Source organism: Colossoma macropomum, unplaced genomic scaffold (assembly GCF_904425465.1).
Source record: "Colossoma macropomum unplaced genomic scaffold, Colossoma_macropomum, whole genome shotgun sequence".
NCBI lineage: Eukaryota > Metazoa > Chordata > Actinopteri > Characiformes > Serrasalmidae > Colossoma > Colossoma macropomum.
This window is the reverse complement of record NW_023494799.1, coordinates 15,286,263-15,311,913: the sequence shown is the minus strand read 5'-3', so window position 1 is coordinate 15,311,913 and position 25,651 is coordinate 15,286,263. Positions and strand designations below refer to the sequence as shown.

General features: G+C 39.0%; 1 protein-coding gene across 1 annotated transcript in view; it reads left to right on the top strand.

Moving 5' to 3' along the window:
- Positions 1–25,651, top strand: part of diaph3 (diaphanous-related formin 3) — a 433,509-nt gene that overhangs the window by 231,242 nt on the left and 176,616 nt on the right. Inside the window, exons 19-21 of the mRNA XM_036586844.1 lie at positions 12,497–12,592; positions 14,966–15,060; positions 17,639–17,740. Coding sequence (XP_036442737.1) covers positions 12,497–12,592; positions 14,966–15,060; positions 17,639–17,740 — 293 coding nt within the window. The remainder of the gene's footprint in view (positions 1–12,496; positions 12,593–14,965; positions 15,061–17,638; positions 17,741–25,651) is intronic.

Here is a 25,651-nt window from a genome sequence, read left to right as displayed (position 1 = left end):
TACAGATGTAGCATCCGGAGAGAGTGAGCACCAGAGTGAGAGAGAGAGTGAGTGCGAGAAACTGAAGGAAGTGACATTTTCCGACATCACAAGTCCCATCATCTTCTTGTGCCACTTTTTCCAGTGTGCTTTATGTAATTAATTATAGCCTTCCTTTTTTTTCTTACTGGAGCTTTTTTTTTGCGTGGTGAAGGTGTGTTTTTAAGTATGGATGCTGTTTTGTTGCCTTGTTGGACAGATGTTTCTTATGTGCATTACGGAGTTTATGGTGATGAACCAACATTTAGAGGAAAATCTGTTGTAGATGCTTATATCTCAATTCACACACATGCATTTGTCTTGGGGACACACACCTTCATGTCACTGTCCTGTGACAGTGTGTCATTCCCTGATGTGTGTGTGTGTGTGTGTGCGCGGATGTGTGTGTGCTGATGTGTGTTTCTTGTGGTGCTGATGCAGTCGGCTGATTTGCAGTAGTGCAGAAGCGATTCTTGTAGTGCAGAATGCGTTCTCTGCATTAGCTGCTATCTGGTACACCTCTGCCCCGATACAGCATGTGATAACATCCCCACCTGCACCCACCTGATTAACCAATGAACCCTGACCTCCTCTGGGGCCAATCAGTGCATCTGCATAATGAGCACAGATCCAGAGAGAGAGAGAATGGTTTGCTAGAGGTTGAGATTTAATTAGCTGATAAGCACCTGACTGCCATCATAGTGTATATCAGTAGATGTTTTAGTAATTACCACCCATGTTCTGTGGTTAATTACTTCCTGTCTTCGAGTGATACATTTCCCCCATCTCCTTCCATCTCACTTTTAATACTTGTTTGTTTTTCTTTTCCCATCTGAAATGCACAATGACTGGCCCAGAGCTTAAGGGACCGTATTACAGAAACTTACTGTCTTTTTGTCTTAAAATAAGATCTGACAGGTCAAGATAAGATTTTCCATAAATTCCTATTACAGAAGCAAATCTTAATTTAAAAATCTTGCAGCATCTTTTCTCCAGTTAGAAAATCTTAACTTGCTTGGTCAAAGTCGATAATCAGCTGTCATATGTTATCTAGCAACTGACCACACACACACAGATGAAACGTAAACACGAAATCAAAATAATCAGATTAGTTAGATAGATAGCTAACTACCGTTACTAATGTAAAAAAGGTCAAACAAAACTAAAACGCCATAAACTTAAAGTTTCTTAATGTTTCAACCACACTAACGTTATTCCTCCTAATAAACAGCAACGCGTTCAACTCTGTCTCCTCATAAACAGAAATAACAGTTCTTACAGAATAACAGTTCTTACATTCATAATCTTATCCTAACTCCAAATAAGAAAATAGTATTACAGAAACATCCTAACTGGACAAAATTTCCTAAATTCTATCCTAACTTTAGGCAGACAACAGTCTTAACTTCTGTTGTACCGTCGCTCTGTATATACCTCAAACTTCTGTTGACAGTTCAACTGATAACATATGTCATTCCAATATTTGACTCTGGAGTTTGTCTTCCAGCAAACTTGTCAACTTTATCAGGCTAACAGTGGAGCTGTCACTATTAGTTATAGGAAGTTTACTGTAAGGCTAAAGCATATCTGCACATGAATTTAGCATATACAGGATGATGATGGACAAACATCAGTCAATGACAGCAGTCAATTTTGTTTTTATAGCACAACAAAAAAAAATCTCTCTCTGCTGTAAATTTTTCATCAGCCGAACAGTAGAACTGTCACTATCAATTATAGCCTATTTGTAATTGAGTAATCTGTCGATTACTTTGACTTCTAATTGAGTCTTTGAAAAAGGTATTCATAGCCTTTTGAAGATTCTTATATACTTTAGTGGAAAAAATAGTAGGAAGCCTTTAAACAGGCTTCTAGAGGCACAAATATGCCTTTTCGCCATGCAGATTCTCAACGAGTTGTTGAAGATTCTTTAAGAAGGTACATTTTAATCTGGTTCAGTTTGTTTGTTTATTTGTTCGTTTAATTTGATAATTAAGTTTATTTGAGTAATCGTGACAGGCCCTAAGGTGGAATCAGAACTTCTGCTGCCTCAGGCAGGTGTAGTGGCTTTTAGTGTCGGTAGTTACGTGCCACAGATTTAATTAATTTTTGTAATTTAGTTGCCATCACTTCAGAATCTGCTGGCTTTGTCATGACTCCTCTAAATCGTCTCGTTTCTGAAGCATCAGAGGGTTTTCTTGTTCCATTTGATGGCATTTAATCTAAGTATCACATGTGGATCTGCATATGTGCTCCTCCAGCACATTAATGTGGCCTTCATGTTGCAGCAGAGAAATTAATTAACCATTTGTACATTGTATTGTGTTCTAAGATTTAAATATATGTCTATTCTTCTGCTGCAGACTTATTTGCTGTGGAACCCCATTTGTCAGTGCTGTGGGTTTTATGCACATGTTCAGAATCAGTATGAATGTGCACTCTGAGTATGTATGTTACATGTCTGGTGGTGTGTTTCTGTGTGAATAATGAACATACGCAGGGCCTTTTGACAACCTGGCAGTAAGTCATGATGAACAGATCAATACTGCATACCTTAATACTGGCAGTTTCGTACACACACAACAAACACTGAGTGCCATACACTCTCTTTTCTCTCTCTGTTTCTCTTTATTTCTACTAGATGGAAGAAAAGAGTGAAAGAGGGGGGTGAGAAAGAATGCATAGCTGGAGCCATGTATAAAAGGATCAATGAACAGTGTCTTTGCTTAGTGAATGAGTGTGTTCTAGTCTTTCATGAAATGAAAAATAGGTGGTGGGGGAGGAGGTCACAGAAGGCATTACACAGCATCAAAAAGGTGAAATGTAGCTCCAGAATCAGGGATGTAGTGGAGGATAATCACTGTTTATGCATCTTTTAAGGATGAGTGTATTGAATCAATTTAAGATGAGATTTCTTAAAAAATATTTTAAAAAGTTAACGTAACTACTAGTGATGCACCAAAATGAAAAGTGCTGGTCAAAACTGAAATTCAAAACACTCCTGGCAAGAAAACAAAAGAAAGAGGTGGTTATTATTATTATTATTATTATTATTATTATTGTTGTTGTTGTTGTTGTTGTTGTTGTTATTACATCTGTAAGTTATGCTTTTGATAAAGTATAGATAAATATGAAAACTAAAGGTATTAAAGAAAATACACATTTATCATTGATGAAATCTGCTTTGAATAGGACAAAACTTAGCTGACAATAAATACAGTTAAAATAAAAACAGTTTACGTAAACTTGCTAACATTATTACAGTATATAGGTTACAGAATGTGCCTATATCAGATCCTTGACAACAGAGATCAGTTGGTCTCCAAAGTGAATTCCGTTGTTTTTTACGAACATTTTGTACTTTGGCTGTCATTTGTTGTACACTTTTTTCCATCTTTTATAAACCTGTAGCTGCAGATAGTATTGTAGTAGCGGGGATTTTCCTTTCTGTTTCTGTTATTTTGCTGTATCAGGCAGCATTTCAAGCTTTCAAGTGGTATCATATAATCCAGATGTGTATATAATCCAAGTGCAGTGCAGCTAGCATGAAATATAACACTATAGTGATTAAATGGATAGAAAAATATGCTTGGTATGTATGTATGTCCGTTTATTTAGTTTTTATAATAATGATCTGCCCTCTGTTTATCCTGATTTCGACACTGATCTATATGCTGATGATGCAGTGATTTTTGTGCATGGCTGCACAAAGCTGTTGGTTACTTCCAAACTTACTAGTGCAATAAGCCATATTACAGTGTGGTTAAATCAATCAAGTCTCTAGCTAAATGAAACTAAAACTGTTGGTTGGTATTTTTTTTCCAAAATGGCCTTGTACCATTCCAGAAACAGATATTATGATATCAGAGCAAAAACTGCAAGTTGTGACTGAGTTTAAGTGTCTGGGTGTCTAGATTGATACCAATGTTTTTTAGAGTTCATTAAAATATATATATATATATATATATATTATCTGAGTCTGCTATGATATATATGAGAGCGATAATCAATATATGTTGTCTGGGCACAGGCTAACAAGTTCTGAGTAGGGAAAACGTTAAATATGTTAACCTTTGTCTTGTTTTAAAATATATCACAATAATGCCCCCCCTCCACTTAAAACATATGATGATTAAACATATTTACAGATTGTCCAATAATTTTTAATTTAGATTCAGTACATATGTACAAGTCATGGAATCCATCAAATTGGATGCCCAATCAGGTCCAGATCCAGCTTCTTTGAACATACATTAAAGTCATCCTGAAACAATATGATTAATCATATCTTTAGAATAAGTTGTAGTTATTGTTAGAAATTTTTTGTTTTCCATCAAAATCTTCCGTCAAAATACAGTTACTGTTACCCGTCTCTAAAGTGTCTTCTGAGTTATTTATTACATCATCATGCGCCAGGTCTCACCTCACACTCTCGCCACCCGCAACTATCATTTACTGCCATCGTAGTGCTCAGAGACCCTCCCTGATACCATGTTTGATATCACGTCACGGAAGGAAAATTCTGATGGACAGGTTCTGATGCGTGCTGACTTTAATCAGTGCAGTATATTACTGGGTTTTTAACTGGGGTTTGAGAGCTTGGACAATGTCCTTCTCTCCAGCGTTTTCAGTGACAGTGGCTTCCTGTGTGTTTATTGTGACAGCCCATGCATCCAGCAATGAGCCAGTAATGACTTTTTAGACTGGAACCTTTTTCTCAGTGTAGCTCAAGATATTCGTATTCTGCTTTTCTTCTGTGTTTCAGTGCTGTATGACTTTGACTTGCTTACGAAAACAGCTTTAAATCTTTACTATGTTAAGAAGCGTGAAACTGTGTGTGTGTAAGCAAGAGATAAAGATCAGGTGCATGTATGTGCTTGCATGAATTTCTAATAAGCCACCTTTTGTATGCCATAGCATGAATCAGCCAATTTGTTCCAATTATACTGCGAACATGAATTCTTAATGATGTTCTGCCATCATGACAACTGATTGCAATTAGATCGTTAGGCTTTTATTTTCTCAAGATTACATGCTCACAGAAGATTTACGCCACGTTCAGATCTTTGCAACTGTTCATTTTTAGAAGTATTAACAGTAAGGAAATGAAATGAAAGCTTGATTTCTTCTTCTTCCTTTTTTGTCACATTTACTCACTCACTCTTCTGGTTTTCATGCTTTTTCTTTCTTTCCTCTCTCTTTCTCTCGCCTCACTGAAGTTTGTGAGGAGAGTGAGCCTGCGGAAGAGCTGCCTGCCTCCAGTAAGTGTGTGTTTCTGTGTGAGTTTTGTGCTGTTGTAGTGGTCTCTGCTGTCTTTGTGGTCAGTAAATCCTCCCCCTTATTGCTGAAGGAGTCATATCCTCAAAAACAGGATCACAGTGAACTTTCTGCACTTTGTCTGCTGAAAATAAGAGAAAATGCTGTTAAAATCTGTTTACTGGCAGAAAAATCAAACCATGTTTTTTAAGAGCTTCAGAACTGGCTTCAGTTGTTACATGGCTCCAAGGTTTTATTGGAATTAAGCAAATATATATAAGGTGCTGTCTGCATGTCCCCGGCTCAAATTGAAGCATACAGCTACCAAGTGAACACGTGAAGCCGAAACTGCTGTTGCTAGCCAAAATGGAATATGACAAGTCAGCTGTTGCTGGATGTCATTCAGCCAAGAGCTTTTTGCACCAATTGCCTAAAGACAGTACTATTAGAAACACGCTGCTGTCTTTCATTTGCAGTGATGTACCAACCAGTGTCAGCCCCAGTGATTCAGGATGCTCAGTGCATTTCATCAAGTACTGTTTTAAAAACAGCGACCTGTACTTACCACCTATTTTACAATCCAAGTGCAATGCAACCTCTAGGTAAAAGGCTTTTATAGTATAGTCACCTTAGGATTTTGTTTGTTTGTTTTTACTGTTTTTACCTAGCTAAATATCAACCAATAATAACTAACCAAGCTGTTAGCAAACTTGCTAAATTTGTTACTGATTTGATTACTCCTAAGTAGGGCTACACAGTATGGACATAAAGTGCACTGTTCAATAAAGAGCTAGTTTAAAAAGAGAGAGTCTTTGGCTATAAAGATTTTTAGCTTGTGAAATGTGAGTTCTGTGAGGTGCTTCTACAAACAGTCAGGATTTCATGAACAGCTTTTTCGAATCGGGTTTGCAGTCGGTCATTTTCACAGGCTAGTAGTTTAGGATAGAGTATTTTTTGAGATGTGCATGTGGGTGTTTCGTAAATGGCTGTTAAGCTGCTAAGTTACTTGCTGACCACATGGCAGAGCAGGTTTAATGCTCAGCGCTGGAAGTACTTGTTGGTCTCCTACCATTAGTGATATCACAGTAACTCATATCAAGATAATGATAAAAATATGATTTATGACGCAGCCCTACTTGTAAGGTAAACCATACCATCTGATTACAATTTGCTTCAAGCTCAAAAATGCCCTATGCAGCACTTAGTTGTGTTTTCTCTGCTCTAACACAAATCATATAATGATCTAAGGATAAAGTCTGTGATGAGTTCAGTCAAATACGTCCAAGCAAGGAATACATCAACACTGATGTTAAGTTAAACACACAAAGCCCTATTCATTCTCATACAAAGACTTCACTACGGTTGCACGTATTCCAGCATTAAATCTGATGCTGCAGTGTAATTTTTTTTTTCTTTTCTTTTTTATTTTTCTTCACTGGCTCCAGACAGGTTGTCCTCTGAGAAAAGTCTAGCATGAATTATTCTACATTAGTTAGTGACCTTTGCATAAAACCCACAGACATATTAGTTCATTCCATTTGGGTGCTGAGCATTTATCGGGCATTCACCAGATTTTGTTAGCTAATCACAAAAGTGGCAAATAAAAACATTTGCACATGCAACTATAAAAACAGCATGATGGCCAAAGAAGCCATGAAAGCGATTTTTATTGTCAAAAGAAATGGATGTGTTTATTAGGACACAAGTAATTGTTTAAAGAAAATGACAGACTAAAAGAAAAAAAAGGAAAATGTCATTTTTCACGGTTGAAAATAGAGGTTTTTGAATACACTCTCCAGGATGAAGACTTGTGAAGACTCAAAACAGCTTTTTGAAAATGCCAAATCACGGCATTAACTTGACTGGGTTGTTTCTGTGTGTTTGGCAATTTAGGGATCATTTGAGGGGTTTATAATGTTTAGAAATCCTTGTAGCGCAGAAGTATTTCATCCAGAATGAAACAGCAGTATGTTTGATGATTAACTAGGGATGCATCAATACTGGTACTGGTATCGGGTATTGGGCCAGTACCATATATGTATTAGGGGTGGGAATCTCTAGGCACCTCACGATTCGATTCGATTACGATTCAGAGGGCTGCGATGCGATTATAAAACAATTATCCATGCATCTCGATGCATCTTTCTTCTCTATGTAGCATTTATATTTTCTCACTGTGTGAGCTCAAGTTTCGAGTTCAAGTTTCAAGTTTATTTGTCACTTGCATAACATGTCAGGACATTTATGCATTGAAATGCTTGTGGTGAGGTTTAGCTAATCACTCTACAGAAAGTAAATAAGTAAAAATAAAAATACAAGAAAAACCAACTGAAATATATTAAATATACACAAGGTGTCGCTGTGTCAGTAAAATGTCTTTGAGACGGGTCGTGTGCAACATAGCGCGAAAGCCCTGTTTCGCAACGACTGAGAACTGCAGGTCACATAGCAGCGATGCGTTATTCGCATTTATAAGCGCTGCTGTTGGTTTCCTGGTACGTTAAATCTGCAACGAGAGACTGTCACACACTAAAAAGTGGCGAAGCTGAAGTCGCTTCTCTTTCGAATTCTCCCGTTCCACCTTAAATGGTGCCGCATTTACATTCGGCGCCTCAGTCAGAATTTAAGGTGGAACGGGTAAATTCGAACAAGAAACTGGAGAATAGGAAGCGACTTCAGCCTCGTAAAACAGTCGAACATTGAGAGACATTTAACTGGTCTACTTCTGAGGAAAAGTTTTCTGGCGGAGAGGAAAGCGGCTGTAGGCGAAGCTTAAAGTAGAGCGAAGTAAATCTGCGTTTTCGTTTATATTGTTTAGTCTATACTAGGACATTAGCACATACTGAGACATACTGGACATTACATTTTGTGGCTCCCAAGGTGGTTTGAATTTGTTGAAAGGACAAAATGGCTCTTCTTATCATTTGTGTTGTGACTCCTGACCTAACCTGGCTATAATGCAGAGGGAGCCGGTCGGATTTCTCACTCACCCAGTTGTGTTTTTGTTATGTGCCACTACAGACTGTCCGGGCGCTGCACTTCCGCACTTCCAAGTTCCGCCTTTTGCGTTCCGTCAACATTACGTTATAAATTAAATATTTAGAAAATCGATTTTTGACATTTGTGAATTGATTCAGAATCGTTCACGTCCGCATCGCGATGCATCTAAGAATCGATTTTTTTCCCGCACCCCTAATATGTATGTATGTATACCTATCCTAAAACTGAAGGGGGAAAAGAGGATAACTTTGGATTGTTCTTTTTAGCACTGTCAGTTGAAAAAGCAAATGTTTCATGAGAACTTCCTTTAGAAAGTGCTGATTTAGGATCTTGGCTTCATCTTTTGTGTCCTGTTTTGTGTTTAAGTAGATGTATAGATTTACCTTCCTTGCATTTGATACCCTTCACTCTGTCTGTGTGTGTGTACATGTACAAATCACTGAACAACGCCCTTGTTTTGTCTGGTTCTCTGTTGAAGACACTGGACTGTCTGTTCCCTCTGAGCCTCAACCTTTTTACATTTTAATCAACACTGTTTTTTCTACGTGTATGTGCACATACAACGGTGGATGAAGGTCTGGAAGCAGACTTTGTTCCAGCAGATTAATTGTTTGGGTGTGTGTGGTGAGGGTTGCGCTTCTGGGTCAAGTGTGTTTGTGTGGGAGTGTGTCGGACTCTCTTCTCATAGATTAACCCCACGCTTTCTTCCTGGGCTTTGGGGCCGGTGCCTAGCCAGCCGTGATAATTAGCGCACAAGACAATTGCCCACCTTCCTCCTGGGACCAGCGTTTTGTTCTCTTAATCTGGTGCCTTAAATAATTAAAGTTGTGCTGAAACCCGCCTGCTTTCGCTTCCACCAGACACCCCTCCACCCACCCCCTCCTGCTCCTGCTCTTTCTCTCAGAGGTGCAGGCAAGATGAGTGTAGGGATGTTTTCTTTTTGTCTTCTCTTCCTTTTCTTTGTTTTAGTCTTAGCAAGTGGCCAAGTGTATGTGTGTGTTGATGCCAGCTACCATCTGTGAGTTCTTTGGCCTTTTACCTGGCTGTTCTTGCCTGTGAATCACTTGATTGTTCTGGTCATGTTTCAGTGTATCCTTGTGGGTGTTGAATAAGAGACACATCAGTGTTATGTGCATCAGTGTTACTCATTTGCCTCCTTCATTATGTACTGGTAGATTGTGAATTTGTGTGTGTGTGCATGAGTGTTATGTGATTGAGTGATTGAGAGCCCGTCACTGTTTGTTGTATAAGCATATTACAGTTTTATAAAATGACCATACAAAAATAGGCTTTAACTAAACAATATGTATACACAGTGAAAAGCCTATATTTTACATAAAATTACACCTCTACAACGAAGTATAATGCCTTTATTACAAGTTTCATTGTTTTCAAGTCTTGCTGTCAGTTTTTCAAAGAATTCTGCAGGGGTGTTTTTCCACACCTACAAAGTTCAGTCTTAGAAGTTGGTTGGATTTTCTGCTTACCACAGTCCAAGTAATCCCAAACTCATTCAGTGATGTTGAGGTCTGGGCTTTGGGTTGGTCAGTCCATTGTTCTGAGAACTAATGCTCACTAATGCTCTTGTGGCTGAATGTAATCAAACCCTCACAGCAATGTTCAAACATCTAGTGTAAAGACTTTCTAGAAGAGTAGCAATGGGGGTGAACTCCCTATTAAAACCCTAGATTTCAGATAAAATGTTGGGTAAACAGATGTCGGCAAACCTTTGGGCATATACATATTTGTCACAGAAAATTGCACAAAACAACACTACATATATTATTAATCTATCTGGAATTCAATTTGTTCACTTTTGTGTGCTCTACTGCCACTTTAGCTCTGCCATCCTTCCAATCTTAAAACCCATGAGTTACAACTGTATCTTCTTAATGGTGTCACTGACAGTATGTTCTCTTTCAGAGACTAACATTCACACAAGCAACTACCCAAACTCACCTTAGCTGCCTTGCAAGTTTCTTTTTCATGTGCATCTAAAACGACTAAAGGAGGTATTTCTGAGAAGATTAGATATAAAATGTTCCACTTGCATAAACAACAGGGAAAGTCTACAGAAAATAAGTGGAAAAAAACAGGACTTTCTAAAGAGTTCGAAAAAATTATTAAAAGATACAGAGAAAATGGGGAAATCCCCTTCTGATAAACAGCATTTAAAGCTTTCATCTTTGAGAGATCAAGGAAAATCAAGGTCCACTCCACAAGTGTGTCTGTCCATTCTGCCACTACACCTCAGTGATATGGATCTAAAAGGATGTGTAGCTGTCAATAAGCCATTACTGAGAAGAGAAGAAAATGTGCACTAAAACACCAAAATCAACTTTTAAGCTTGAACTTTATGGGTGTGGAAAAAAAATCTGCAGATTTCTTTGAATAACTGTTCAACTGTAAGTTAGAAAGGCAAAGATTGAACACACTAAGTACGGAAAAAAAATTGTATTTTATTTAGTGTTTGAGGCTTCTGTGTAATTGTATGTTAAATATATGATGCCTGCTGTTTTCCTGATGCTGAAAAATGAATAACCTGCACTTAATAGCAGTTTTTTCCTCATCTTTAACATAATGCTTTTCAAAGATTCCAAAACACTATGTGGCAAAAAGTGCATGCATTTGTCCTCTTCAAGCTCTGTTTCTTATGGTAAGAGAGATTAATAGGACCATTAGTATTATATAAACCGACAAATCTTTTTCTCTCTCTCTCAAATCAAATAATCAAATTTTATTGACTAATTTTGACAGTACTAGTGTACTGAGTCTGTGTGTGCGTGTGTGAGTGCTGACCTCATTCAGCTCAGTCATCACAGCTCTTTGGCTCTAATCTCATTCTCCATGGCCGTCTCACCAGTTACCAATCCCCTTACAGCCCCACTGAGACCATGGAAAATACACACACTCTTTTAGCCTCATGCATTCACACACTCACACAAGTAGAATGCACTTACGATTTACCCACACGTGCACACCTCCCCGTCATAACCCCCCCACTCATGCTAAATTCTTGTCCCTAAACAGATGTGTTTACAGGATGTCATCATCTGACCCCGGCAGGTCAACACATCAGTCAACCCCACGAGTCTTCATTAAGTAGACTACATTTCCCACTTGGCTCTTCTCTTTAATTATTCAGTGTTGTTTAGGCTGTTTGTGTCTGAGTGGAGCTGACTGTAGTTCTGTAGTTTTAAGCCCTGATTGACAGTGGTAGTGCAATTAAGCACACAGCTCAATGACTCATGATGTATTTCTGTCAAAACCTCTCATTAGTCCACATTAAATACCTTCCTCTCTCTCTCCCCCTCCCTCTCTCTCTCTCTCCCCCTTCCTTTATGTATGCCCATGTGTGAATGTGTTTGTACCATTTTCCTTCCAGTTTTGTAATTAAATGCTGTTTCTTTTTGTGTTTGTATATGTTTATGTGTCTAACTTGGTAATATAATGGTTATTTACCCAAAACAAAACTTAGGAACAGTTTAATGGTTTGTTTCTGTACTTCCTACAGTTCCCTGCTTGTGCCATTGACAGAGAGAAAGAGTTTGCATAGGAACTCAAACTTAAACTGAGTTTCGGCTGTTTTAAGTGCCCTTTACATCATATCACCTTCCTATGTGCTTGTTCACCACTGACTTGTGTATGTGTGTCAATGTACTTGCGCAGTGGAGTGTTAACTCTTTAAGGTTGATACAAAAAAAGTGGCTATTTCTAACACTTTATCTATTCCTTTCCGTTAGTATTGTGATTTCTGAATGCTGTTTTTGTATTTATTGGGTTTGTAAAGAGCAAAGCTGAAAAGTTCTATTCAGTCTGTGTCACAAATTTCCATTGTAAACAAGAAAACACACGTAAATAGGACTATAAATCATTGCTCTGATTAAACAAATCAGAAGTAAGACTTATTATAATAAGTCTTAAACGGCAACGGCCGTTTAGCACAGTGAATAATGCATAATTTTCCTAGAACATTCTTCTGTAGTTATTGCAGCAGCTTTCAGATTGCGTTGTGACTGCATTTACATTACTCACGTTATTTACATCATAAAACTGCAACATGGCTCAACCAAAAAAATAATAATAATTGACTGTCTGCTGTGTGTCTGGGGCAAAAAAATACTGATTCCAGGTATGCACCCCTAACTGGTGGGTGTTTGTATGTATCTATGTGTGTGTGTATCACTTGCTGAAATGTGTTATGCCCTGTGGATCTTCACAGCTCGACGAGAGGAGGAGGAGCTGGAAGAGAAGAAATCGGTGAAGAAAAGAATCAAAGAGCTGAAAGTGCTGGACCCAAAGATAGCTCAGAACCTGTGTGAGTACATGTCTCTCTTTCTCTCACTCGCTCTCTCTCTCCCTATCTATCTATCTATCTATCTCTTCCTCTCCTACTCTCTCTCCCTCGCTCCCTCTCTCCTTCTCCCTCGCTCCCTCTCTCTCCCTCGCTCCCTCTCTCTCCCTTGCTCCCTCTCTCTCCCTCGATCTCATCCCGCATTCTGCCATCCTGTCATCCTCATTTCACATTAGAACTACTGTACTGCATTCATTCCCCTCCTTTTACCCCTTAAACTCTAAAGGTCTGTATGTGTAGGGTCTCACCTCAATTCCTCACTCTTACAAAACATAGTAATTTCATAGATGTTACTGAATGTTTTAAAGAGGCTGACTTATTTCTCTTCTTACTTACAATGAATGTGCAAGAGAAGGGTTTAGTTTCTGAGAGGCCAAAAGATGCAATCATAAGGATTATATATGCATTAAATGCAGTAATGCAGATTACAGTGTAAGAAGTCATAGGTTTAAGCCGGCAACATACTTTAGACGAGAAGGACGTTTTAAAGTAAAACCCTGCTTTCTGGCCAAAATGATGCAGTGGGTTTGCCTGCAGCCAAATCGCTGTGTTATCTGTTCCCCCTGACTGTGATTGGTGCAGACATCACCCAGTTGCCTGTGTCCCTGCACAGTACAGAGTCTCTAATGGTGCACAGAGTGCTTTTTAAGTATGCTTGTGATAGCATGTTTGGCAGTGGTTCACTTTTGTTTAGTTCTTTCATTGTTTGAAGTATATTGCTGACTTCAGACGAATGCTTGTAATGATGTGGAAGGAATCCTGTATTGTGATTTATATTGCTATGTATTATATTTACAATATAACTCATATTAAAACTCCTTAGTGCATCTTTGATGTAAGCTGGATAAAGACTGGTCTGTATGATTTTTGGCAAAAATGATTTAAGTTTCTTTGACAGAAACAGAAACTCATCTTGAGGAGCTGAGGTTGCTCAAGATGGTTGCTTACAGTACATGAAACTTTCATTGATTGGTGAGATGGTCTATTTGCACATTGCAGCCTCCTACAATGTTTTGCAAAGGAACAATATTTTTTTTAGTCCAGGCTTTGCCTTCAATATAAAGTTGTAGTATGAAAAGAGACATTAGGTCTAGGTGGCTTCAGCTAGAAATCTAGACCCCTCCTTAATGAAAAACTTTGTTTTAGGTAATGAGATAGGAAGGTGGAGGAGCTTCAGGCATGGTTCTCCTCCCAAGCTTCAGTTATTTCAAAACTCCCACTTGGGAGAGACCCTTAGACAGTCGTTAGTCAAAGTCAACTTTCAGCACCTCCCTTTTCTTGCTCTGTCTCACTGCCTATCTCAGTCTGTCTGTCTGTCTTTCTCTCTTTCTCTCGCTGTTAGCTCCCTGCAGGTTTATGGGGAGCCAGATGTCACCATTACACACCCCATCTGCTATGCCACACACATTTATCCCACTCCTTGCACCTGTTTATCGAGTCACAGGCAACTTCTTTCTCCTATTTCTAACCTACCTACCTTGAACACCCTCCGTTCACTCAGCAGAATCTTCAGCATCTGTGTATCCCACGGCCTGAGAGGTGGTGTGGAAGTCACTGAGGAAGTAACCTGACCACTTCCAGTCATATCACACTCTTCAACGTCTCTCACTCACTGTACTGCAATAAAAAGCGCTGCTCAACCGCCTACCAGACCTTCCTCTGCTTTATTAAACAAGGAAGCAGAGAGCAGAGTGGATTGCAGTCAAAGCTGACAGTATATAGGGCCACAGGAGTTCATATATGTGACGGACATGGAATGACAGAGCTCTGTTCTCAGATGGTGTCTGACACCATTGGAATATCACTTGTGCTTTAACTGAAGTGTGTAATGAATGTGCATAGGAGTGCTTCAAATGCATTTGAAGAGAGGTTGAATGCATTTATATGCCATGTTATGTGGACCATGACTTGTAAATCACCTCTCGAACAGGTCCAGAAGATTGTGCACGAATGTGCTGCCTATCTTTTAGTCCTTTTGCCTTGCACACGCCGCCAAGTTTATGGCTCCAGCTTTACAATTGAGAACTTAGAACTGAGTGTCTGCTGGATTTCAGAATTTGCATTTGTGTGTGCATGTGTGTGAGAAGTTCACTGATTCCTACACTTCATTAGTTTTAAGTCGGAAGCCTTGTGACCTTTAGTTCATACATTAAAGCAAAATGGAAGTAATCAGCCAAAGCCGTGGTGATAAATTAAGCAGATAATTGATGGCTAGGGAAGAGGGGGAGGGGTTTTCATTTATGTTGGATTGTTGAGGCCATAGGCCTTTGTAACCCGGGTCCATGGATCATTCAGGTGTTAACGCAAAATCTCTCTTTCTTTTCTCTCTTTTCTCAGCCATTTTCCTGGGTTCTTTCCGTATGCCTTATGAAGAGATCAGGAGGATGATTATGGAGGTAGATGAGGAGCAGCTAACAGAACCTATGATCCAGGTAATATCTCATTTACACTCTTACATTTATTATTTACTATACATATCACCACCTTTTGGTAAAAGTCAATGTTTTGAATGATAATGTGGATTTCTGTCATCAGCATGTGTAAATTATCATTGATAGCGCCCAAGACAATTAGCTGTCATTTAGAATTTGTCTAAAATTGATGTAAAACATATTGATTTCTGTGAACTGTTGTGACTGCAATGAGAGCTAAATGACCATCTAATATATTGCAAATGGCAATCATCGGGGTCCAAGCACTGTGCGCCATTATGGAGCCAGTAGAACAACTACAAGAACCCACTACAAGGTTTTGATTTCTGAACTTGTCACCTTTTTCACTGATAATGAGTTTTTATGTCTGATTTACAGTCTACGGCACAAGTAGGGACATGTTTTCAAAGTATGTTCAAAGTTTGCTGTGACAAAGATGTTTTAGTTGTCTCGGTGCTTTTCAGCCTGCTTGGACTGCAAAAGATGTTGATGAGGTGAAGCAAGATTGAGTTGTTTGAGAGAAAAAGAAAGTTTTTATTTCTCTGACCTTCATGCCTTTCTTCCACACAATAGCTGTCTTCTCTTGGCCTGGCTGTATGACTCACTTTTTGACACTGTACAGTGTCGCCTTCATTAGCTTTGTCTCGTTAGAGACAGAGATGCATGCTGTCAAGAAGAGAGAGGGGCTGGGCGACACTGTCAGTAGTGTACACAGGTCGTCAGAATGTTCTCAAATCTCCTCAGAAAGCCCAGCAGGTTTCATTGTACTTTACATTCTTGCAGAGTTCCCATTCTTTTTTTTTTCTTTCAAGCCCGTGTTCAGTAATTACCACTGTCAGCTCAGGTCCAGTAACTTACAGGGGAATATGCGTCTAATGAGATGCATTAAGGGCTCAGATATCTTTCTTGCTTCTTTTTACTGTGTGCCTCATGCATCCATCCACACCTCATCTACAGCCCAATGCAGCTATGTTGATGCGTTTTATTTCACAATCTCATTAGCATTCAAATACATTACCCTATCCGCTCTTTCTAACTCTCTGTTTCCCCGCTTATTCCTTAATGGGCACCAAAACAAATATCCCTCTTGGCACCACCGCACCGCTTAGCATAAAGGTGACATCCATAATGATCGAACTCCACTCATGCTTTTGATTTGGCTTGTTTGATGTGTTGAAGGGTTGTGATATGTAAACAGGTCCTCTGCAGTCAGGAACCAAGGGTTTGCTTCAGCAACGTCTGGCTGGTTTGAATAGGCGGCTTCGTAAATATTGGAGTTTAAAAACCTGAGAGAGTTTGGGCCTCTCTTAGCCTGGCTTTAGCAAATTAAACAAACAGGCTGATGTTGAGCTCCCCGTCGATGGACTTGGTTATTAAAAGTGAATTTATACCACGACTATCGACGCTAGCAGCTAGGCATTATGGATTTCCCCTGCATGAGATGACAGCTGATTGTGGGGATGTTGATATACGAGATTTGGTGGGGATTATTCTCGCTAAATGAGAGTGGACTGCATAATGACAAACCATATATCTGCCCTTTGATGAACCTATTGGAGGGCAATTGAAGGGGAACGAGAGGAATTACTTGGGCAAATGTGCACATAGTAATCAAGAGGCTCATAGACTGCACTGGAAATGTGTAATTGAACAGGAGGTTCTCTTTAAAGCACTGGTGTCTCACTGTTGGGTACACCCTTTCCCATAGTGTATAGAAGCTCATATTTCTGCTATGTTTGAATGGCAACTGTGACATGGCCTTTCTAAAGGATCAGGCTAGCCAGTCTCTGGAGCTCAGTAGCTGTGATGCAGATGGATGTATTGTTTGTAGTTTAGCATCAGTTTGCTGATGCATTCAGATTCACCTGAGTGCAGCAGTTGTGGTTTCCTTGTGAATGTGTTTTTTTCCTGATACTGAAAATTAGCTTGAATTCAGTTGCTGTTTTGACTGAAAATTAGTTAAATGAACGGTGGTTTCTGACGTTTACACAGTACTGTGTATAAGATTATGTATTAGCTACATTACTCAGTTATACAATGTAGGGGATGGGATGGGGGCCCAGGACTGGAGTTGGGAAACAACATTTCTCACACGCTTGGAGATCACCTGATGCAACTGTGAGAATAAGAGCAGTTGATGAGGCAAACAAGCAATTACACAACAGACAGTGAACAGGTAAATGATGCATAATCACAGCGGTCTGCTGTTGGAGATGCAGTGTTGCCTGATAATACTGTGTGCCTTCACTTTCAGCTTTGCCCATCTCTGACATTTTCCTCATATGAACAAAGATGGCTGCAAGTTGGACTTTCTTTTTTGTGAGGTTTGACTGTTTTGAGCTCATTGATGTGTTTAGCTAAGCCATGTGTGGAAATAGGAGTTTCTGAGGACGAACGCCAAGGGCTACAATATCTCAGTTTTACTAGAAATCGAGGGACTGTATCAGTAACCTGAAGACATTGATTGAAGGTTGCTATAAGAAAGGCCAACTCTGTTATCCAAGTTTTCACCTCAAGAAACTTTAATAAAGAAACAGTGTGGACCGTGTAGTTGATATTATTTCTCTCTCACACACAGAATCTGGTGAAGCACCTTCCTGAGCAGGAACAGCTGAATGCACTGGCCAAGTACAAGAATGAATATGCCAGTCTGTCTGAACCTGAACAGTTTGGGGTTGTGGTAAGTAGTACACACACACTTTTGCAGTTTGCATACATCTAGAAAAATTGCTTATGATTTTAACAATATATACCTCAGCATATGTTTAATGCAACAGTAGTGTCTCATCTGAGACTGGAAACCAAATTGAAAATCCTGACTGTGCTTTTTTAAAAGGAGCAGTTCTGTGAAAAATACAGTTTACACAATTTTCCATTTACCTGAGATGTAGTCGATCAGCTAAGACATGATTGGTGTCTGAATTTTTCTTCTTTACTTTATTGTTGGAGCTACAATCCCGACATTGCTAACAAACACTATAAATCAAAAGTCACCCAAATATTTTCTGTAAATACATCCCAAAACTTCTCTCAACAAGTTTAAACTGCATCTAGCTTTTTATTCATTCACCAGACTTGTCGGCATGATTTAGGATGCAGTATGACTTTTATGAAATGAAATAAAATGAATAAAACTTCACTTAATAGTTGAACACTGCAGTCAGACGTTTTATACAAGAGGCTGTTGTGCCTCAAATTCCCCATACAGAATCTGACTTCCTGTGACCCATACGCACATCATATGTTCATATGGATACTAGATTACATTCACAGTTTCTATTGTTTCTGTTTGTCAACATATGTCTTCTGTTTGAAATTCAAGCTCAGCAATTAGTTATAAAAAGAAACAACAGGAATAGCAACCAAATGCCTGCATGGCATGCATACAGGTGAATGGAAGTTGGCACAAGACCTGTTGTCAAAAGTGGCTGCCTACAGAGTTCAGCTACATGGTGGTAATTTGTTGATTTTTATAGTTCACAGTAAGTCATACCACACTGACAAGTCTGCACAACCTTAAAGAAAAGCTGGATGCAGTGCTTGTTAGCATTGCTAACCTTGTAGCTCTAAATTAAAGAAGTGAAATTTGGACATTACACATCTCTTGGCTAATCAGCTATGTCTGGGATAAGTAGAAAACTGTGTTGATTTTTTGCTGAACCATTCCTTTAGGGTCCTGTATAGTTAGTGCTGTAGTGGTTGTAATTCAATACAAACAGTCTCTTTCTTTAAATCCCAGAACATAAAAGGAAATGCCTGTGCTGTACTGGTGTACCTGACAAACATCCTACCTGATAATACACTGTACTTATCCCTCTGCTCAGGGCAATTCAGGTGGTAGATTTATCTGTCAGTATGGAACATAAAGCCCTCAAATATTATCCACTTTTTTAACTTTCCCACCTCCAGCATCCTTCCAGTTAATTTATTTAAAGTAGTAACAAGATATAGTAGCTGTTACTAAGCTCTGTTAAAGCCTCAGTAGACTAATAAATCAATGTGATGAGTCAGTTATTAATCTCAGCGTTACTGAGCTCTGTTAAAGCCTGAGTAGATTGATAAATTAATGTGAGTTATAAATCTAAGTGTTACTGAACTCTTTTGTTAATCATTTTCTCTGGGATGGACATGTTTTCAAGAAAGTGAATGGTGCGAGTGATTGATGTGCTGGACTTCTGGTCGGGGGATTATGCAGGGGATAAGAAAGAAAAAAATGTTGAAAATGTTGGACCTTCGTTTAAACAATAAGTAAATTTTTCTTGAAACGTATTAACAGAAGGATTACATGAAGAAAACTGCCAACCAGCAACAGCAAAAAACAATTAAACAAAAAAAAATTTAAATGTTTCACTGTATATTCTAATTGTATTCTGAAAACGTTACTTTTTGTGTATTTTAATGGAAAAGTCTATTAAATACATTTAAAACAGTGTATTCTGTGTATTTAGTTTATTTAGCCATCACTTTTTCAACATTTTTTTTTCCAACTCTAGCACCTATGAGAGTATGTAGGCTTGCATCTCTCTCTGATTAGTGTTGCTGACTGCTGACTCTAACAATAGGCCTATGCTTAACCTTTAAACTTTTTAAAGTTTATTATTATGGAGTTTTTAACCTAAAGACGTATTATTCAGCGTCTACTATGTATTGTTCAGCAGCTTAAACAAATATGTAAGTAAAACTGTTATCAGACGGGAGGCATGGGAATCCGTTTCGGCTGTGGTTCTTTAGGAAATACAGAGTTTAAATTGTTAAGGCCTCTAGCATTAAAGGAGAGTTCTGGCCAAAATGAAAATGTAAACATTGTTACATTGTAATCATGCCTATTCACCTAGAGAGGTGCTGCAGTAACCTCTAGAGTGCAATTTTCTGGTGTAAATACTTGAAAAACCTCCTTGAAGGTGGGTGGATCTTTGGGGTGGTTACTGGAGGGCAGGCTGTTTGCAGTGTCATTATTGTGTTTTTTTTTTCTTTCGGTAGCTGGATCATTCAGAAGAAAACCAGATAGCTTAAGTTACTTCTAGGGAACGTGGGGCACATCATAGGTGCCTTACCTCAGTTTAGCTCTTTTTCTCTGGCTGAAGAAGTACAAGCTATTCTCTGATGCCCCTTCTGTGTTTAATGCAGACGGAATCACTGTTTCTGTACTACCTGTGTGAATTTTGCAAAAATCACCCTACTAGTCCACTAGATATCCCAATAATTCTGCTATTAAATCTCTCTAATAGGGCTCTGGTTTGAAGTGCTGGATATACACACAGGTTTGAGGTATATGAATGTCCTTTCCTGTAGTCACACCATTTTTGCATTTTGCAATTGTAAACTAATTAAAAATTTAACTAAGACATCTTATTTTGCAGATATCTTATTCTACATATGAGGCAAGAGCTAAACTAGTGCTAGCTAGCTACCCAGCTGTACTTTTTTAGCCTCTAGATCCGTGTTTAAGCTAGGAGTTAGGGTTTCTTTATCACTGTGAGAGAAAACAAAAAGATGCTAAAGCTAATGGATACAGTGCTGTGTTACAGTCAAAGCTATGTGACGTAATATAACCATTATTCCACCTTAATTCCACCTAATCCTAATTAATCCATTCTTCACCCTCCTCAGCTCTTCTTGAATGAACTTTGCTGGTTGGTCCGTGTCACATTAAAAATATTACAGTAAAAGCATGCACATATTTTATTGTGTGAGTTTTAAGGCATGAGGATGACGAATGACAGGTACCTCTGGTTACGTAAGAGAACTGCAGCTTGGGAGAGTTCAGCCAAGTTTACCCTTTCTTTCATTCTCTCTCTCTCTCTCTCTCTCTCTCTCTCTCTCTCTCTCTCTCTCTCTCTATCTCTCCATTTATTATCGCTCTAGCCTTACACTCTGGTCACAGCATTCACACATAGATAAATAGCCAATCACAGTGCTTCACTGTTCAATGTACACATCAGGAACTCGACCTTGCTTGTGATTTCATTGTTCTGGTCTGTCTGAACCACTAATCACTGCTCACTGCCATGTATGCTTGTGTGCATAAGCTTGTTTAGCGGAAGACCCATACCAACACTTTTTTCCCCCTCAACATTCAAAATGGAATTAACTGAACAATAACAAAACATGCATGGCCTTTAAACAATTCCAAAATGCTTATAATCTATAATCTATTACAATTTACTAATTACTTCTCTCCTACGTTGTAGTGGAATGCTTTACTTATTACTACAAAGAAACTGCTCAAATGCTAATGATCTTAAGCTCACCAGCCACCTTTTGAAAGAATGCTTTACCCAAAAGAAAACTGTCTGTTTAAAATTAATACCACTTGGTTTGACGTTTTCTTTCCTAACACAATGAATGCAGTACATTTCAAGTATGGCACAAAAGTAAATATTGACTTATTATACACCAACAAGCCAAAACTTTATGACCGCCTAACTAATTTGCTGTTGCTCCTCCTCATGCCGCTAAAACTTCAACAAGACCACTGTGGTATCTGGCACCAAGACATTAGCAGCAGATCTTTTAAGTCCTGTAAATCATGAGGTGGAGCCACTGCGGATTGGACTTCTTGTTCCACAACATCTTACAGTGGCTTGACATTGAAATGTTTGGTATTTAGAGGCCAGGGAAACACCTTAAACTTTTTGGCATGTTCCTCAAACCATTCCCAAACAATATGTGCAGTGTGGCAGGCTGATAGAGGCCACTGCCATTGGGGAATTACATTGCCATGAAGTGGTGTACCTGGTCTGCAGTGATGTCTAGGTAGGTCCACATGAATGCCTGGACAGAGAGTTTCCCAGCAGAACAGTGCCCAGATCATCACTCTCCCTCCATCGGTTTGTCTTTTTCCCCACAGTACATGCTGGTATCATCGCCTCCCTAAGTAAACAGTGCACACGTACCTGGCTGTCCATGTGATGTAAAAGAAACAGGTCTCATCCGGCCAGGCAACCCTCTATCATTGCTCCAGGGTCCAGTTCTAATGCTTGTGTGCCCTTTGTAGGTGCTTTCTTTGGTGGACAGGACTTAGCGTGGCAGTCTGATTGGTCTGTGGCTACGCAGCCACATATGGAGTATTACAATTTTCAATGACTTTAGCCACAGTAGTCCTTCTGTCAGTTAGGACCTGACAGGATAGCCATCATTGCCCTTACTCATCCATGAGCTCTGTGCGCCCAACACACTGTCGCTGGTTCATAGTTAGTCCCTCCTCAGACCAATGTAAGTAGGTTCTCACCATTGCTGACTGGGAGCAAAGTCCTTATAGGAAAGTCTGTTCACTTGGTGGCCATCTTGGCTACGTTGCCAAGCAGTTATTTCCAGTCATACAAGACTCTTATCTTTTTACATGAGGAGACACTTAAAAATTCAAAGCTGAAGGCCAAATTACCATTTCAAAAAATATTTTGATATCACTCGTAAAGTCTGCCAAAAATCTCGTAAATAGTTCGTAGTGTTTGATCACACAACCTAGGGGGCTTTCCCGCTTGCGCCTTTACCAGCAAACCGATTGACTCTTTTTGTTGAAGGGAGGGATTTTTCACCTAAACAGACGCGATGTTGAGCATTACAGGCTGTCTCCTGCTTTATAAAGTCTCTGCCGGAAGCACCCCACAAGCCTTGCTGTTTCTGAGTTGCTCCTACCAGTACATATAGAGAGCCCCCCAGCCCCCTTTTAAACTGTCTGTCTTCCTGTAGAATGGTCCTATTTTCCATGTGTGGTGTTGCAGGTGTTGCTGTGGGTAAATGCTTTTTGTTAGACATAGTTAGAGTTCCTGCTCTTACAAATTCAAAGTCAGACTGCAAGCATGTGGATTTCACAGTAATGAGTGACACACTGAACAGAGAGAGAGAGAGACTGCTGTTGCTCTAGCAACCAGTAATCATTCCTGTTTTTTTGGAGAGTGTGTGTGTGTTCAGGAGAAGAGTGAGGAAAGTTTTATTCAGGAAGAAGACTGAGCCAAACAATAGAGAGAAAATATGAAGCAGCAGGGTGTGTTTGTGAATGAGTCTTCTCATATCTGCACTACTCTTAAAGGCTTCTTTACTCTTCTCTTGTGTTTCTCTATCTCCCGAGTCTTCTAACCAAGTTTATACACCAGAGACAGAGAGCATTCAAGGTCTACAGGGACACATACTCCAGTGTGTTGCGGTAGAGGTGCTGGGTGTGTGAGTGAAGTGGTGATTTGGCTGTATGATGAGGAGCAGCTCAGTAGCTGTGATTCCCTCTGGATCCTCAGTGGTGCCAGAATCTCCTCTGCAGCACCTAGCACTGACAGGTGGATATGAATTTTACATTGGAGATGGTTATGGAAGTGTCAGCTATGTTTTTACTGGCGGTTTTTAGTGGCATTGGGGTATGGGGATTGTAGATTTTAGCCAGTTTTCTGAATACATCTCCAGTAAGTGTGGAATGAAATGGTCTTACTTAAAAATAACAGTTTTTGTCTGTTGGATAAGGGAAGTGCTGTTAATGGTGAATGTGAGGTTCAGTTAGCATTCAGTTTAATCAGATCAATATTAGTTTGTAAGATATGTGATGTCTGTGACCAAAGAAAAGAACAGATGTAAACTAAAGCTTTTTGTTAGGCCCCATAACCTAAATTTTTTAATTTTTAAATTTAGTTTTTTTCTCTGAAGTGATCTCGTGTTTGTGTTTATGTATCAAGAAAGGGTCACAATTCATTTTTATGCTATCATTTTCCAAACTCTCTTCATACTTTTGAATTAAAGTGGTTTTTGTTACCTTGCCTTTAAGACTGATATATGTAAATTACTTCTGTTCAGATTGGCTGTGCTGTATTGTGTCTCATCTGAATCACTCAGATCTCAGCTGAATCACTCATTACTCCTTAATTTCAGCATGAGTGGGTGGAGCTAAACTGCTGTAGGCTAAATAGGTGGATATATGTACATGCATTGGTTTTCATGACATCACAAAAGCAGTGAATTTGAAATGGACTGATGTTGCAGCTTGCTTACCATTTATGGACTGTGAACTGGGGAGTGCAGGGTGCGTTTTGAAACTTTAATAACACTCTATATACTACATTCCACATACAACATAATTAAAAAGTGAAAAAAACTTACATTTTTCCATGATATAGGACCTTAAAAGGCTACATTTTATTTTATAACAAATATAAGTTATAACTTTGATTAGTGAGGCTGAGGGTAGGGTTAAATTTAGAGTTAGACATGTGCACTGCTGTACCAAAATCTTAGGCAGCCAAGAAAATTGTTTAAAAGCAAATGTGTAGGCAGTAAATGTTTTGTGTGTAAAAAGACCATGCAACATTAGAATAAATACAAATAAACATAAATATAAGCTAACACACTTATACAATCACAGTGTATCGTTTATTTGTATTTTTTCTAAAGTCTTTTAAACAAATAAAATAATAATAATTAAACAACCCAGATAAATTACTTTACATATATTCCCAGATGCTTGTGACTTTTGAACAGGTCTGTATGTACACAGATCAGGCATAACATTATCCTTGTTTCTACACTCATTGTCCCCTTTCACCCTGTTCTTCAGTGGTCAGGACCCCCGTGGACCCTCACAGAGCAGGTACTATTTGTGTGGTGGGTCATTCTCAGCACTGCAGTAACACTGATGTGGTGGTGGTGTGTTAGTGTGTGTTGCACTGGTTTGAGCACAACACACACTAACACACCACCACCACATCAGCATTACTGCAGTGCTGAGAATGATCCACAACCCAAATAGTACCTGCTCTGTGAGGGTCCATGGGGGTCCTGACCACTGAAGAACAGGGTAAAAGGGGGCTAACAAAGTATGCAGAGAAACAGATGGACTACAGTCTGTAATTGTAGAACTACAAAGTGCACCTATATAGTAAGTGGAGCTGATAAAATGGACAATGAGCGTAAAAACTAGGACATATTATATATTATATGGTCATAAGGTTATGCCTGATCGGTGTATGTAATTTGGTAAATACAGTACTGTGTGAAAGTCTTCGACACTTGAGCCAATTGTTTTAAAAATGTTTTCCCCTGTTTGAAGTGGTGGGTGGGGAGGCAGGTTTTGAGGGTGTGTCCGTTATTCTGTATTCATGATGGTCACATTTTGGTCAGACAAGAAAATGAAACAATTGTTAAAAAAAGATATAGTGGTTGATGTGAGCTGGTTAGAAGAAAAAAGACTAGGTCCCAATCTTGTTCTCAATGGATATTGCATTGCATCACCAACTCACCTGATTTGATTTTCTATACTTGTTGTATTAATATTATTTGCATTTGTTCTAATATTAGTGCTTTTCTGAGCAAACAATAACTTTTTGAATATAATATCTCAACATCCTGACACGTCGCAAACATGAAACATGCATGTTTGTAGGATTCCCTGTTTTCTTCCTTTGCAAGTGTGTTTTTTTTTGGGGGTTGTGGTCTTTTGTTTTTACATCTTTTACACTTTTAACTTTCAGGTACAGACAATCAGCCTGAAAACCGCAACGGCAAACTTCATCTGAGTCGTATTTTTCTCCCGTGCAGCAAAGGCACGCTGATAAAAAATTCCATGTATCTCTCTCTGAGCGTGCTGTGGTGCTAATCCTCCTCAAACATT